General features: G+C 38.7%; 1 protein-coding gene across 11 annotated transcripts in view; it reads right to left on the bottom strand.

Moving 5' to 3' along the window:
* The window catches only part of LOC124012359 (focal adhesion kinase 1-like), a 220,413-nt gene that overhangs the window by 98,364 nt on the left and 106,358 nt on the right, over positions 1–15,691 (bottom strand). For all 11 annotated transcript variants that reach the window (XR_006834715.1, XM_046325898.1, XM_046325899.1 and 8 more), the window contains one exon: positions 5,420–5,586. Coding sequence is in view for 10 of the 11 variants with exons in the window: in XM_046325898.1 (XP_046181854.1) it covers positions 5,420–5,586 (167 nt within the window). In the remaining variant the exon portion in view is untranslated. The remainder of the gene's footprint in view (positions 1–5,419; positions 5,587–15,691) is intronic.

Here is a 15,691-nt window from a genome sequence, read left to right as displayed (position 1 = left end):
ACAACATCATGTTATCATCCGTGTTCCAACTGATCCCAGACCTGCCTGCCACAGTGCCACACCATAACTCTTCTCCTTCTCTCTCGGATGGTTCCCCCCTTCCCCGATGCCACCTCCACCACCCCCACCACTTGCCAATCACCTGGCAGTGGCGAACTGAGAGAATCGTTTATATTCTTTAATTGGCTGCTAGACACCTCTTTACCTTGTTCTATGAGATTAGACATCCACTCCCTGACAGAACTAATGGTCGCTCTGATCCCAACCTGTTCGCTCTGTTCGCACTGGGAGAACATTAATTTGACTTATGACTGGGAGATGGTAGGGAATCTTATCTCTCACACACACACACACACACACACACACACACACACACACACACACACACACACACACACACACACACACACACACACACACACACACACACACACACACACACACACACACACACACACACACACGAGGCTCAGGATAGAGAAATTAGGACCTAAATCAAAAGGCTGGTGCTTCGAGGAAAATAATAAAGAGCCTTGTAATGATTGGTTAATGCATAAACACAGTTTCATCAAGGTCACTGTGGTTTAAAACTCTGAAAAAATATGAAAAACGAACCTAGATTGTGTTCACACGCCGTAGCAATACGTTTTGCAACGGGAAATCAGCGTTCTTATTGGACAATTTCAGGTTGTACCTTCCCTGTTAAAAAAAAAAAAGTTTTCTCCCAACTGAATGCGACCCAGGTCCATCTTTCAGGTTTAATTTCCTAACAGGTTCAGACTGTCTAAATCCAGGGGTCACATGTCCTTGCAGCTCAAGACATCATAGTCCTATAGGTCCTGGTCAAAAGTAGTGAACTATATAGGCAATAGGGTGCCGTTTGAGGTAACGAAACTGAAATGGAATCATAGTACTGAATCATAACAGTACTGAAATGCTTCTTACTATACGTTATTGTATTGAATCATAACAGTACTGACAGGCTTCTTACTACATGTTGTCTTGAATCATAACAGTACTGACAAGCTTCTTACTGTAAGTTATTGTCTTGAATCATAACAGTACTGAAATGCTTCTTACTGTACGTTATTGTCTTGAATCATAACAGTACTGACAGGCTTCTTACTACATGTTGTCTTGAATCATAACAGTACTGACAGGCTTCTTACTACATGTTGTCTTGAATCATAACAGTACTGACAAGCTTCTTACTACATGTTGTCTTGAATCATAACAGTACTGACAAGCTTCTTACTACATGTTGTCTTGAATCATAACAGTACTGACAAGCTTCTTACTACATGTTGTCTTGAATCATAACAGTACTGACAAGCTTCTTACTATACGTTATGTTGTCTTGAATCATAACAGTACTGACAAGCTTCTTACTACATGTTGTCTTGAATCATAACAGTACTGACAAGCTTCTTACTGTAAGTTATTGTATTGAATCATAACAGTACTGACAGGCTTCTTACTACATGTTGTCTTGAATCATAACAGTACTGACAAGCTTCTTACTACATGTTGTCTTGAATCATTACAGTACTGACAAGCTTCTTACTGTAAGTTATTGTATTGCCATTATTGCCTCCTCATGTGATGATGGCTTTAATCGGCAACACTGACAAATGGCATTAGGGACTTCAGTGTCAATTTATGAGATAGGTAGATAAACACATTCCTCCAAATCGGGATTGTCTGATTGGACCACAGGTTCTTACTATCACACTGTAATACTGATTAAAACAGACAGACAGACAGACAGACAGACAGACAGACAGACAGACAGACAGACAGACAGACAGACAGACAGACAGACAGACAGACAGACAGACAGACAGACAGACAGACAGACAGACAGACAGACAGACAGACAGACAGACAGACAGACAGACAGACAGACAGACAGACAGACAGACAGACAGACAGACAGACAGACAGACAGACAGACAGACAGACAGACAGACAGACAGACAGACAGACAGACAGACAGACAGACAGACAGACAGACAGACAGACAGACAGACAGACAGACAGACAGACAGACAGACAGACAGACAGACAGACAGACAGACAGACAGACAGACAGACAGACAGACAGACAGACAGACAGACAGACAGACAGACAGACAGACAGACAGACAGACAGACAGACACTACTGTTCAGCACCGAGCTCCACCACCACCAAAACACTGACATCAAAGTCCAAACCAACCCCATGACTTACAACACCTTTAGACAAGTCCACAATAGGCCTGTCATTCATACAGGTGGTGGACGGAAAAGAAAGACATCTGCATTGGGTTAACCACAGGCTAATATGAGGATGACATCATCCTCCTGACATGCCAGCTTCCTGGGTGAGCTAAAGGCCCTCTGGAACGAACACACGAACACACACACACAGGGCCCTCAGGGTTAGATTTTTTCCCTTTTGAGAAAGGTGTGTGTCACTGATGATCACAGAAAGACAGTGTTTCAACATCCCTAACTCCTAGGGCAGGAACATTCAGATGACTAAACCAACCCTGGGGACATCATGCAGTGTATTTAGGGGGAACTCTCTGTCTGTCTGACTAGACTATAACCAGTTAGCACTGTTTGAGGTTCCGCAAATTCACACACATGGACATAAAACCCAGATGCGCGACAAGCACACACACACTTAATAAAGAATAAATAAAGGCTATATGTCCCCCATTGAACAGGTGTGCACTGTTCTGTGCTGGGCTGTGAGAAGAGCTGTTCTGTGCTGTGAGAAGAGCTGTTCTGTGTTGAGAGAAGAGCTGTTATGTGTTGAGAGAAGAGCTGTTCTGTGAGAAGAGCTGTTCTGTGCTGTGAGAAGAGCTGTTCTGTGCTGTGAGAAGAGCTGTTCTGTGCTGTGAGAAGAGCTGTTCTGTGCTGTGAGAAGAGCTGTTCTGTGCTGTGAGAAGAGCTGTTCTGTGCTGTGTTCTGTGCTGTGAGAAGAGCTGTTATGTGTTGAGAGAAGAGCTGTTCTGTGAGAAGAGCTGTTCTGTGTAGTGAGAAGAGCTGTTATGTGTTGAGAGAAGAGCTGTTCTGTGAGAAGAGCTGTTCTGTGAGAAGAGCTGTTCTGTGCTATGAGAAGAGCTGTTCTGTGCTATGAGAAGAGCTGTTCTGTGCTATGAGAAGAGCTGTTCTGTGCTATGAGAAGAGCTGTTCTGTGCTGTGAGAAGAGCTGTTCTGCTGAGAAGAGCTGTTCTGTGCTGTGAGAAGAGCTGTTCTGTGAGAAGAGCTGTTCTGTGCTGTGAGAAGAGCTGTTCTGTGCTGTGAGAAGAGCTGTTCTGTGCTGTGAGAAGAGCTGTTCTGTGTGCTGTGAGAAGAGCTGTTCTGTGTTGCTGTGAGAAGAGCTGTTCTGTGTGAGAAGAGCTGTTCTGTGTTGGGAGAAGATCTGTTCTGTGTTGAGCTGTGAGAAGAGCTGTTCTGTGTTGTGAGAAGTGCTGTTCTGTGCTGGGCTGTGAGAAGTGCTGTTCTGTGCTGGGAGAAGATCTGTTCTGTGTTGGGCTGTGAGAAGAGTTGTTCTGTGTTGGGAGAAGATCTGTTCTGTGTTGAGCTGTGAGAAGAGCTGTTCTGTGTTGTGAGAAGTGCTGTTCTGTGCTGGGCTGTGAGAAGAGCTGTTCTGTGTTGGGAGAAGAGCTGTTCTGTGTTGGGAGAAGAGCTGTTCTGTGTTGGGAGAAGAGCTGTTCTGTGTTGGGAGAAGTGCTGTTCTGTGTTGGGAGAAGTGCTGTTCTGTGTTGGGAGAAGTGCTGTTCTGTGTTGGGAGAAGTGCTGTTCTGTGTTGGGAGAAGTGCTGTTCTGTGTTGGGAGAAGTGCTGTTCTGTGTTGTGAGAAGAGCTGTTCTGTGTTGTGAGAAGTGCTGTTCTGTGTTGTGAGAAGTGCTGTTCTGTGTTGGGCTGTGAGAAGAGCTGTTCTGTGTTGTGAGAAGAGTTGTTCTGTGTTGTGAGAAGAGCTGTTCTGTGTTGTGAGAAGAGTTGTTCTGTGCACAGAGCTGAACACAGCAGTCCAGTGGAGTGAGGTAATTTAAGATTTCCACTCTAAGTAGAGTCAACAAACCCTTGAGCCATTTCTATGCAGCAAGAGAGTTTGCCCAGACGTGCGCATGCACACACACACACACACACACACACACACACACACACACACACACACACACACACACACACACACACACACACACACACACACACACACACACACACACACACACACACACACACACACACACACACACACAGCTCCTCAGTATGCTTATTGTGGAACAGAAAAGGAGGGGGAGGGCGATTGAAGGAGGGAGGAGGGCGATTGAAGGAGGGCGATTGAAGGAGGGAGGAGGGCATTTGAAGGAGGGAGACTGAACTCTCGTTGCTTCCCATTTCTCCCTGAGTTCTATCACAAACTAGAGAGAGAGAGCGAGAGCGAGAGAGAGCGAGAGAGAGAGAGAGAGAGAGAGAGAGAGAGAGAGAGAGAGAGAGAGAGAGAGAGAGAGAGAGAGAGAGAGAGAAATACAGAAATAAATAACTCTGGGATATGATATCACATCACGATAGAAAACTCACAACAAGGTATCCTAGTCAGTGGCACTGGTCCAATCATAATGGGTCAGTCCTTTGTGAACAGATTTAAGTCAGGGTAGTTACCTATCCATAGCAGAGCCATGTAAGAGAGATATGATGCACACTCAGGGTGTGTCCCAAATGGCAGTCTTTTTCCTATATAGGCTATGGTCAAAAGTAGTGCACTGTGTTGGGAATAGTGTGCCGTTTGGGACGCAACCACAGACTCAAAGACAGCCAGAAAAAACTACCTCAGACTCCCATTCTTAGGATTGAAGTGCGGAGATTCGAGGAGGAACATTTGACAGTAACTTAGGCTGGTCTGTGAAATGCCTCGAGTGATGATCCAAGTCAGGATCGAAACTTAAGATGTTTATAATGTTCAACGAAATGGGGCCATTCTGAATGCAAAACAGCGTACTACGGTACGCAAGCTGTAGTGGTTCTTGAGTGGCTTATACTGTGTTCAGAACATATTTCATGTGACGTTTACAGATAGGTCACACAGACAATGTGTTGGTTTTATCTTAATGGGAGAATGAATGACCACATAACTCCATTTGACAATGAAAAACTACATTGTTTGTGCCTACCAAGGCATTCAATTGAAGCAGTGAAACACAAACACACACATTAAAAGGTGTTGCAGGGGCACCAACTGCTGCATATCTCCATGACAACAAGGGCAGACAGACGTGTTGTCATTGTCTAAGGGCCATTGGTTTACACACACACACACACACACACACACACACACACACACACACACACACACACGCACGCACGCACGCACGCACGCACGCACACGCACACGCACACGCACACACACACACACACTGCTTACCTCCACTCCTCCAGGGTACGGTTCTGCTCATACTTCTCCCTCACATGGGACACACCCATATCAGGGTGGAGCCAGTGGACCTGGCCGGACTGGGAGTGGCTGAGACGCAGGCCAAAGCACGCCACGCATTTCACCTTGTGGATGTCCAAAATCTTCTGGATGATCCCCTGTAGAGACGAACCACAGGAGAGTTGAGTTAAGAGACAGTAGTCAAGCCAAGTCTTCGAAAGCCAAGTGAACAAACAGATCACCGACCATTCTCTGGTTTCCGAGGTGGTCATAGGTGCATGTAGCCACGCTCAAGGTACTAAACGATATCATAACCGCCATCGATAAAAGACAGTACTGTGCAGCAGTCTTCATCGAGCTGGCCAAGGATTTAGACTCTTGTCAATCACCATATTCTTATCGGCAGACTCAACAGCCTTGGTTTCTCAAATGACTGCCTTGCCTGGTTCACTAACTACTTCTCAGATAGAGTTCATTGTGCCAAATCGGAGGGCCTGTTGTCTGGACCTCTGGCAGTCTCCATGGGGGTGCAACAGAGTTAAATTCTTGGGCCGACTCTTTTCTCTGTACATATCAATGATGTTGCTCTTGCTGCTGGTGATTCTTTGATCCAACCTCTACACAGACGACACCATACTTCTGGCCCTTCTTTGGACACTGTGTTTACAAACCTCCAAACGAGCTTCAACGCCATACAACACTAATTCCGTGGCCTCCAACTGCTCATAAATGCTAGTAAAACTAAATGCATGTTCTTCAATCGATCAGTGGCCCTTCTGCCTAGTGGCAGTGGCCCGTCTGCCTAGTGACAGTGGCCCGTCTGCCTAGTGACAGTGGGTAGCCTGCCTGAGCGGATTAGTGGGGTGTGTGCAGCTTTGGCAGAGTGGCCAAGGAGGGCACCAACCATTACCCCCCCATCTGATCAGCTCCACAGGAACAATGTGACACTCAAATGGCCACTCAGTCAGAACCTCCACGTCTCTCTCTGTGACATCGTCTCAGTGTCTGTCCAGTTTAACATCAAACCCCCAGACCTGACCAGACGGACCACTCACGACAATCCGAACATAAAATGCCAACTAGAGTCTCCAAAGACTAGCTTATGACTGTAAAGTCAATTACTGGCCAGATGGACCACTCACATGCCTGTCATAAAATGCTGTAAGTGAGCAAAACTAGGGCTCCATGTTAAGTCTATGGCTGGCTGACAAGGAGACATTCTGGCCTCGCATGGCTGGGTTGGGGTCATGAGCGGCTGTATGAATGCATAGTATTACACACAGGCAATACAAATGTGAGATTCCGGCCCAAACACTTAAAAGCCATTGCATATTTATGAAGATTGTATTTTGAGGGGAGATAGAAAGCCAGGCCGTTTAAACTGTGCCCCAGTTGCAGCCTGATGGCCAGTGGAAACAGTGTGGAGGATAACAGGGTCTGATCACTGCCCCAGGGGAGAGAGGAGGGGAGAGAGGAGAAGGAGGAAGAGGAGGAAGAGAGGAGAAACATTCCAATTGGGAGAGTGAATTCCAAGCCTGTGTTTGGTAATGTGATTTCCAACTTAGGCAGGTCTCTATGCTGCTCTGGCCTTGGGGACTGACTTTCTGCATCTGTAATAGGAATGTCTCCCGAAGACTGTCCACGGCAAGACAGTGTTGTGGAATAGGACTAGAGGAACTGGGCTCTTTAGAAGGTAGAAATAGTGAAACAAGAATCCATGTTGATTGGTAGTCCCAGTAACAATGAGGGACCAGGAGAACACTGAGTAAATATGTTCGATGTAATCGTACAACACCTTTACTTTAGGCTGTAGGTCTGTATCTACTACCGTAACAATGCCTTCGTGTGAATCGATGTCTGTACCTAGTTATTATCTAATATAATAATAATAATATATGCCATTTAGCAGACGCTTTTATCCAAAGCGACTTACAGTCATGTGTGCATACATTCTACGTATGGGTGGTCCCGGGGATCGAACCCACTACCCTGGCGTTACAGAGATGAGACAAGTTGAAAAACTCTCCTTGGGAGTTCAATGGTGTTGAAGAAATGCAATAGGATCATGTAAAACTGCACTAACAGAAGATTATTTAGCCAGCTAAGGGCGGCTAAGCTGAAGCCTGTCTCTATCTCTGTTTTCTAAGATGCATGTAAAACCCAAGTCTTCCAATAGAATGATCAGATAATGGACCTTGGTAGGCTTCTTGGGCTGGTGGTTGGAGAGCATAGTGAAGTTTCCTTTAGGTACAGATCTAGGATCAGATTCCCTTCCCCCAATCCTAACCTTAACTATTTAGTGGGGGAAATGCAAAAAGGCCCCAAGTATAAGCTGGGGAGGAAGGTGGAGCAGCCAAATCGTTCAATCACTGGTAGTAGTGTCACGTTGCCATACATCAGGCCGTCAAGATGAAATGATGTTCAACTCCAACATCATCTTATTATCCACTGACCTCAAATGATCCGACAAGTCATTCTTATTGGCCTTCAACTACGTAAAGAATGTGATTCTCCGAAGATCATTGTTTGACCTGACGCATAGCTACTGACAAAGCTTGAGTTTTACATTATGACTCGACACCTCTGTCTGTCAAGAGACTGAAGTTAGTGAGACCAATGAAAGGATCCGGTCTCTCTTTCCATCCAGTATTCAGTACTGTCAACACAATCTATATTAATGTCTTGTAATACAATATTGGGCACTGAATGTATTGGGTGCTGAATGTATTGGAGCATCGTAGAGAGAGTGGCTGAGTAATGGCAAAAATGAGTCTGCCCAATTAGAAAGAAAAACATCTTGCATACAAATTAATGATTTTCATTTCAAGCCTGTTTTCAAGAAGCTGGCAATTGCCTACTCAGAATGTAATGGCCAAATGCTGTAAACAGAACCATATTGATGCAGTTCTGCTGGTGATTGTTTTGTAGGCCAGGTGGCAGAACTGACCGAATACAAATGTATTCCATTTCAAAGAGGAGAAATACCCCCAGAACCCAGAATGGATACAGAAGCAATGGGAGAAATGAACTAATTTGTCTTGGGCTACTAAAATTCAAAATGCTAGACTACAACTTCAAACTAGCATCAGTCAAATGTCATATTCATCTCCCGCTTGTAGCCTATAGCTGGAAAAGCATGATAAATACTGGGTGATTTAAAGCATGATAAATACTGGGTGATTTAAAGCATGATAAATACTGGGTGATTTAAAGCATGATAAATACTGGGTGATTTAAAGCATGATAAATACTGGGTGATTTAAAGCATGATAAATACTGGGTGATTTAAAGCATGATAAATACTGGGTGATTTAAAGCATGATAAATACTGGGTGATTTAAAGCATGATAAATACTGGGTGATTTAAAGCATGATAAATACTGGGTGATGATAAATACTGGGTGATTTAAAGCATGATAAATACTGGGTGATTTAAAGCATGATAAATACTGGGTGATTTAAAGCATGATAAATACTGGGTGATTTAAATCATGATAAATACTGGGTGATTTAAAGCATGATAAATACTGGGTGATTTAAAGCATGATACATACTGGGTGTTTTAAAGCATGATACATACTGAGTGATTTAAAGCATGATAAATACTGGGTGATTTAAAGCATGATAAATACTGGGTGATTTAAAGCATGATAAATACTGGGTGATTTAAATCATGATAAATACTGGGTGATTTAAAGCATGATAAATACTGGGTGATTTAAAGCATGATAAATACTGGGTGATTTAAAGCATGATAAATACTGGGTGATTTAAAGCATGATAAATACTGAGTGATTTAAAGCATGATAAATACTGGGTGATTTAAAGCATGATACATACTGGGTGATTTAAAGCATGATACATACTGGGTGATTTAAAGCATGATAAATACTGGGTGATTTAAAGCATGATACATACTGGGTGATTTAAAGCATGTGTTTTAAAGCATGATAAATACTGGGTGATTTAAAGCATGATACATACTGAGTGTTTTAAAGAGTGTTTTAAAGCATGATACATACTGGGTGATTTAAAGCATGATAAATACTGGGTGATTTAAAGCATGATACATACTGGGTGATTTAAAGCATGATAAATACTGAGTGATTTAAAGCATGATACATACTGGGTGATTTAAAGCATGATACATACTGGGTGATTTAAAGCATGATAAATACTGGGTGATTTAAAGCATGATAAATACTGGGTGATTTAAAGCATGATAAATACTGGGTGATTTAAATCATGATAAATACTGGGTGATTTAAAGCATGATAAATACTGGGTGATTTAAATCATGATAAATACTGGGTGATTTAAAGCATGATAAATATGATTTAAAATGATACTGGGTGATTTAAAGCATGATACATACTGGGTGATTTAAAGTGTGATTTAAAGCATGATAAATACTGGGTGATTTAAAGCATGATAAATACTGGGTGATTTAAAGCATGATAAATACTGGGTGATTTAAAGCATGATAAATACTGGGTGATTTAAATCATGATAAATACTGGGTGATTTAAAGCATGATATACTGGGTGTTTTAAACTGATTTAAAGCATGTGATTTAAAGCATGATAAATACTGGGTGATTTAAAGCATGATAAATACTGAGTGATTTAAAGCATGATAAATACTGGGTGATTTAAAGCATGATACATACTGGGTGATTTAAAGCATGATAAATACTGGGTGATTTAAAGCATGATACATACTGGGTGATTTAAAGCATGATAAATACTGGGTGATTTAAAGCATGATACATACTGAGTGTTTTAAAGCATGATAAATACTGGGTGATTTAAAGCATGATACATACTGAGTGTTTTAAAGCATGATACATACTGGGTGATTTAAAGCATGATAAATACTGGGTGATTTAAAGCATGATACATACTGGGTGATTTAAAGCATGATAAATACTGAGTGATTTAAAGCATGATAAATACTGGGTGATTTAAAGCATGATACATACTGGGTGATTTAAAGCATGATAAATACTGGGTGATTTAAAGCATGATAAATACTGGGTGATTTAAAGCATGATAAATACTGGGTGATTTAAAGCATGATAAATACTGGGTGATTTAAAGCATGATAAATACTGGGTGATTTAAATCATGATAAATACTGGGTGATTTAAAGCATGATAAATACTGGGTGATTTAAAGCATGATACATACTGAGTGTTTTAAAGCATGATAAATACTGGGTGATTTAAAGCATGATAAATACTGGGTGATTTAAAGCATGATAAATACTGGGTGATTTAAAGCATGATAAATACTGAGTGATTTAAAGCATGATAAATACTGGGTGATTTAAAGCATGATACATACTGGGTGATTTAAAGCATGATAAATACTGGGTGATTTAAAGCATGATACATACTGGGTGATTTAAAGCATGATAAATACTGGGTGATTTAAAGCATGATACATACTGAGTGTTTTAAAGCATGATAAATACTGGGTGATTTAAAGCATGATACATACTGAGTGTTTTAAAGCATGATACATACTGGGTGATTTAAAGCATGATAAATACTGGGTGATTTAAAGCATGATACATACTGGGTGATTTAAAGCATGATAAATACTGAGTGATTTAAAGCATGATAAATACTGGGTGATTTAAAGCATGATACATACTGGGTGATTTAAAGCATGATAAATACTGGGTGATTTAAAGCATGATAAATACTGGGTGATTTAAAGCATGATAAATACTGGGTGATTTAAAGCATGATAAATACTGGGTGATTTAAAGCATGATAAATACTGGGTGATTTAAATCATGATAAATACTGGGTGATTTAAAGCATGATAAATACTGGGTGATTTAAAGCATGATACATACTGAGTGTTTTAAAGCATGATAAATACTGGGTGATTTAAAGCATGATAAATACTGGGTGATTTAAAGCATGATAAATACTGGGTGATTTAAAGCATGATAAATACTGGGTGATTTAAAGCATGATAAATACTGGGTGATTTAAAGCATGATAAATACTGGGTGATTTAAAGCATGATAAATACTGGGTGATTTAAAGCATGATAAATACTGGGTGATTTAAAGCATGATAAATACTGGGTGATTTAAAGCATGATACATACTGGGTGATTTAAAGCATGATACATACTGGGTGATTTAAAGCATGATACATACTGAGTGTTTTAAAGCATGATAAATACTGGGTGATTTAAAGCATGATACATACTGAGTGTTTTAAAGCATGATTTAATGATACATACTGGGTGATTTAAAGCATGATACATACTGAGTGATTTAAAGCATGATACATACATGATAAATACTGGGTGATTTAAAGCATGATACATACTGGGTGATTTAATGATAAATACTGGGTGATTTAAAGCATGATAAATACTGGGTGATTTAAAGCATGATAAATACTGAGTGATTTAAAGCATGATAAATACTGGGTGATTTAAAGCATGATACATACTGGGTGATTTAAAGCATGATAAATACTGGGTGATTTAAAGCATGATAAATACTGGGTGATTTAAAGCATGATAAATACTGGGTGATTTAAAGCATGATAAATACTGGGTGATTTAAAGCATGATAAATACTGGGTGATTTAAATCATGATAAATACTGGGTGATTTAAAGCATGATAAATACTGGGTGATTTAAAGCATGATACATACTGGGTGATTTAAAGCATGATTTAAAGCATGATAAATACTGGGTGATTTAAAGCATGATAAATACTAAAGTGATTTAAAGCATGATAAATACTGGGTGATTTAAATCATGATAAATACTGGGTGATTTAAAGCATGATAAATACTGGGTGATTTAAACTGGGTGATTTAAAGCATGATAAATACTGGGTGATTTAAAGCATGATAAATACTGAGTGATTTAAAGCATGATAAATACTGGGTGATTTAAAGCATGATACATACTGGGTGATTTAAAGCATGATACATACTGGGTGATTTAAAGCATGATACATACTGGGTGATTTAAAGCATGATAAATACTGGGTGATTTAAAGCATGATACATACTGAGTGTTTTAAAGCATGATAAATACTGGGTGATTTAAAGCATGATACATACTGAGTGTTTTAAAGCATGATACATACTGGGTGATTTAAAGCATGATAAATACTGGGTGATTTAAAGCATGATACATACTGGGTGATTTAAAGCATGATAAATACTGTGATTTAAAGTGATTTAAAGCATGATAAATACTGGGTGATTTAAAGCATGATACATACTGGGTGATTTAAAGCATGATAAATACTGGGTGATTTAAAGCATGATAAATACTGGGTGATTTAAAGCATGATAAATACTGGGTGATTTAAAGCATGATAAATACTGGGTGATTTAAAGCATGATAATACTGGGTGATTTAAAGCATGATAAATACTGGGTGATTTAAAGCATGATAAATACTGGGTGATTTAAAGCATGATAAATACTGGGTGATTTAAAGCATGATAAATACTGGGTGATTTAAAGCATGATAAATACTACTGGGTGATTTAAAGCATGATAAATACTGGGTGATTTAAAGCATGATAAATACTGAGTGATTTAAAGCATGATAAATACTGGGTGATTTAAAGCATGATAAATACTGGGTGATTTAAAGCATGATACATACTGGGTGATTTAAAGCATGATACATACTGGTGATTTAAAGCATGATAAATACTGGGTGATTTAAAGCATGATACATACTGGGTGATTTAAAGCATGATAAATACTGGGTGATTTAAAGCATGATACATACTGGGTGTTTTAAGCATGATACATACTGGGTGATTTAAAGCATGATAAATACTGGGTGATTTAAAGCATGATACATACTGGGTGATTTAAAGCATGATAAATACTGGGTGATTTAAAGCATGATAAATACTGGGTGATTTAAAGCATGATACATACTGGGTGATTTAAAGCATGATAAATACTGGGTGATTTAAAGCATGATAAATACTGGGTGATTTAAAGCATGATAAATACTGGGTGATTTAAAGCATGATAAATACTGGGTGATTTAAAGCATGATACATACTGGGTGATTTAAAGCATGATAAATACTGGGTGATTTAAAGCATGATAAATACTGGGTGATTTAAAGCATGATAAATACTGGGTGATTTAAAGCATGATAAATACTGAGTGATTTAAAGCATGATAAATACTGGGTGATTTAAAGCATGATAAATACTGGGTGATTTAAAGCATGATACATACTGGGTGATTTAAAGCATGATACATACTGGGTGATTTAAAGCATGATACATACTGGGTGATTTAAAGCATGATAAATGGGTGATTTAAAGCATGATAAATACTGGGTGATTTAAAGCATGATACATACTGGGTGATTTAATACTGGGTGATTTAAAGCATGATAAATACTGGGTGATTTAAAGCATGGGTGATTTAAAGCATGATAAATACTGGGTGATTTAAAGCATGATAAATACTGGGTGATTTAAAGCATGATAAATACTGGGTGATTTAAAGCATGATAAATACTGGGTGATTTAAAGCATGATAAATACTGGGTGATTTAAAGCATGATACATACTGTTTTAAAGCATGATAAATACTGGGTGATTTAAAGCATGATAAATACTGGGTGATTTAAAGCATGATAAATACTGGGTGATTTAAAGCATGATAAATACTGAGTGATTTAAAGCATGATAAATACTGGGTGATTTAAAGCATGATAAATACTGGGTGATTTAAAGCATGATAAATACTGGGTGATTTAAAGCATGATAAATACTGGGTGATTTAAAGCATGATAAATACTGGGTGATTTAAAGCATGATAAATACTGGGTGATTTAAAGCATGATAAATACTGGGATACATACTGATTTAAAGCATGATAAATACTGGGTGATTTAAAAGCATGATAAATACTGGGTGATTTAAAGCATGATAAATACTGGGTGATTTAAAGCATGATACATACTGAGTGATTTACATGATAAATACTGGGTGATTTAAAGCATGATAAATACTGGGTGATTTAAAGCATGATACATACTGGGTGATTTAAAGCATGATAAATAGTGATTTAAAGCATGATAAATACTGGGTGATTTAAAGCATGATAAATATGTTTTAAAGCATACTGGGTGATTTAAAGCATGATAAATACTGGGTGATTTAAAGCATGATAAATACTGGGTGATTTAAAGCATGATAAATACTGGGTGATTTAAAGCATGATAAATACTGATTTAAAGCATGATAAATACTGGGTGATTTAAAGCATGATAAATACTGATAAATACTGGGTGATTTAAAGCATGATAAATACTGGGTGATTTAAAGCATGATACATACTGAGTGTTTTAAAGCATGATAAATACTGGGTGATTTAAAGCATGATAAATACTGGGTGATTTAAAGCATGATACATACTGGGTGATTTAAAGCATGATAAATACTGGGTGATTTAAAGCATGATACATACTGGGTGATTTAAAGCATGATACATACTGGGTGATTTAAAGCATGATACATACTGGGTGATTTAAAGCATGATACATACTGGGTGATTTAAAGCATGATAAATACTGGGTGATTTAAAGCATGATAAATACTGGGTGATTTAAAGCATGATAAATACTGGGTGATTTAAAGCATGATACATACTGGGTGATTTAAAGCATGATAAATACTGGGTGATTTTAAAGCATGATATACATACTGGGTGATTTAAAGCATGATACATACTGGGTGATTTAAAGCATGATACATACTGGGTGATTTAAAGCATGATAAATACTGGGTGATTTAAAGCATGATAAATACTGGGTGATTTAAAGCATGATAAATACTGATTTAAAGCATGATTTAAAGCATGATAAATACTGGGTGATTTAAAGCATGATACATACTGGGTGATTTAAAGCATGATAAATACTGGGTGATTTAAAATACTGGGTGATTTAAAGCATGATAAATACTGGGTGATTTAAAGCATGATAAATACTGGGTGATTTAAAGCATGATAAATACTGGGTGATTTAAAGCATGATAAATACTGGGTGATTTAAAGCATGATAAATACTGAGTGATTTAAAGCATGATAAATACTGGGTGATTTAAATGATAAATACTGGGTGATTTGATAAATACTGGGTGATTTAAAGCATGATAAATACTGGGTGATTTAAAGCATGATACATACTGAGTGTTTTAAAGCATGATAAATACTGGGTGATTTAAAGCATGAT

This window comes from Oncorhynchus gorbuscha, linkage group LG24 (genome assembly GCF_021184085.1).
Source record: "Oncorhynchus gorbuscha isolate QuinsamMale2020 ecotype Even-year linkage group LG24, OgorEven_v1.0, whole genome shotgun sequence".
Lineage (NCBI taxonomy): Eukaryota > Metazoa > Chordata > Actinopteri > Salmoniformes > Salmonidae > Oncorhynchus > Oncorhynchus gorbuscha.
The sequence above is the reverse complement of the archived record's forward strand: the minus strand, read 5'-3'. Positions and strand labels throughout refer to the sequence as shown.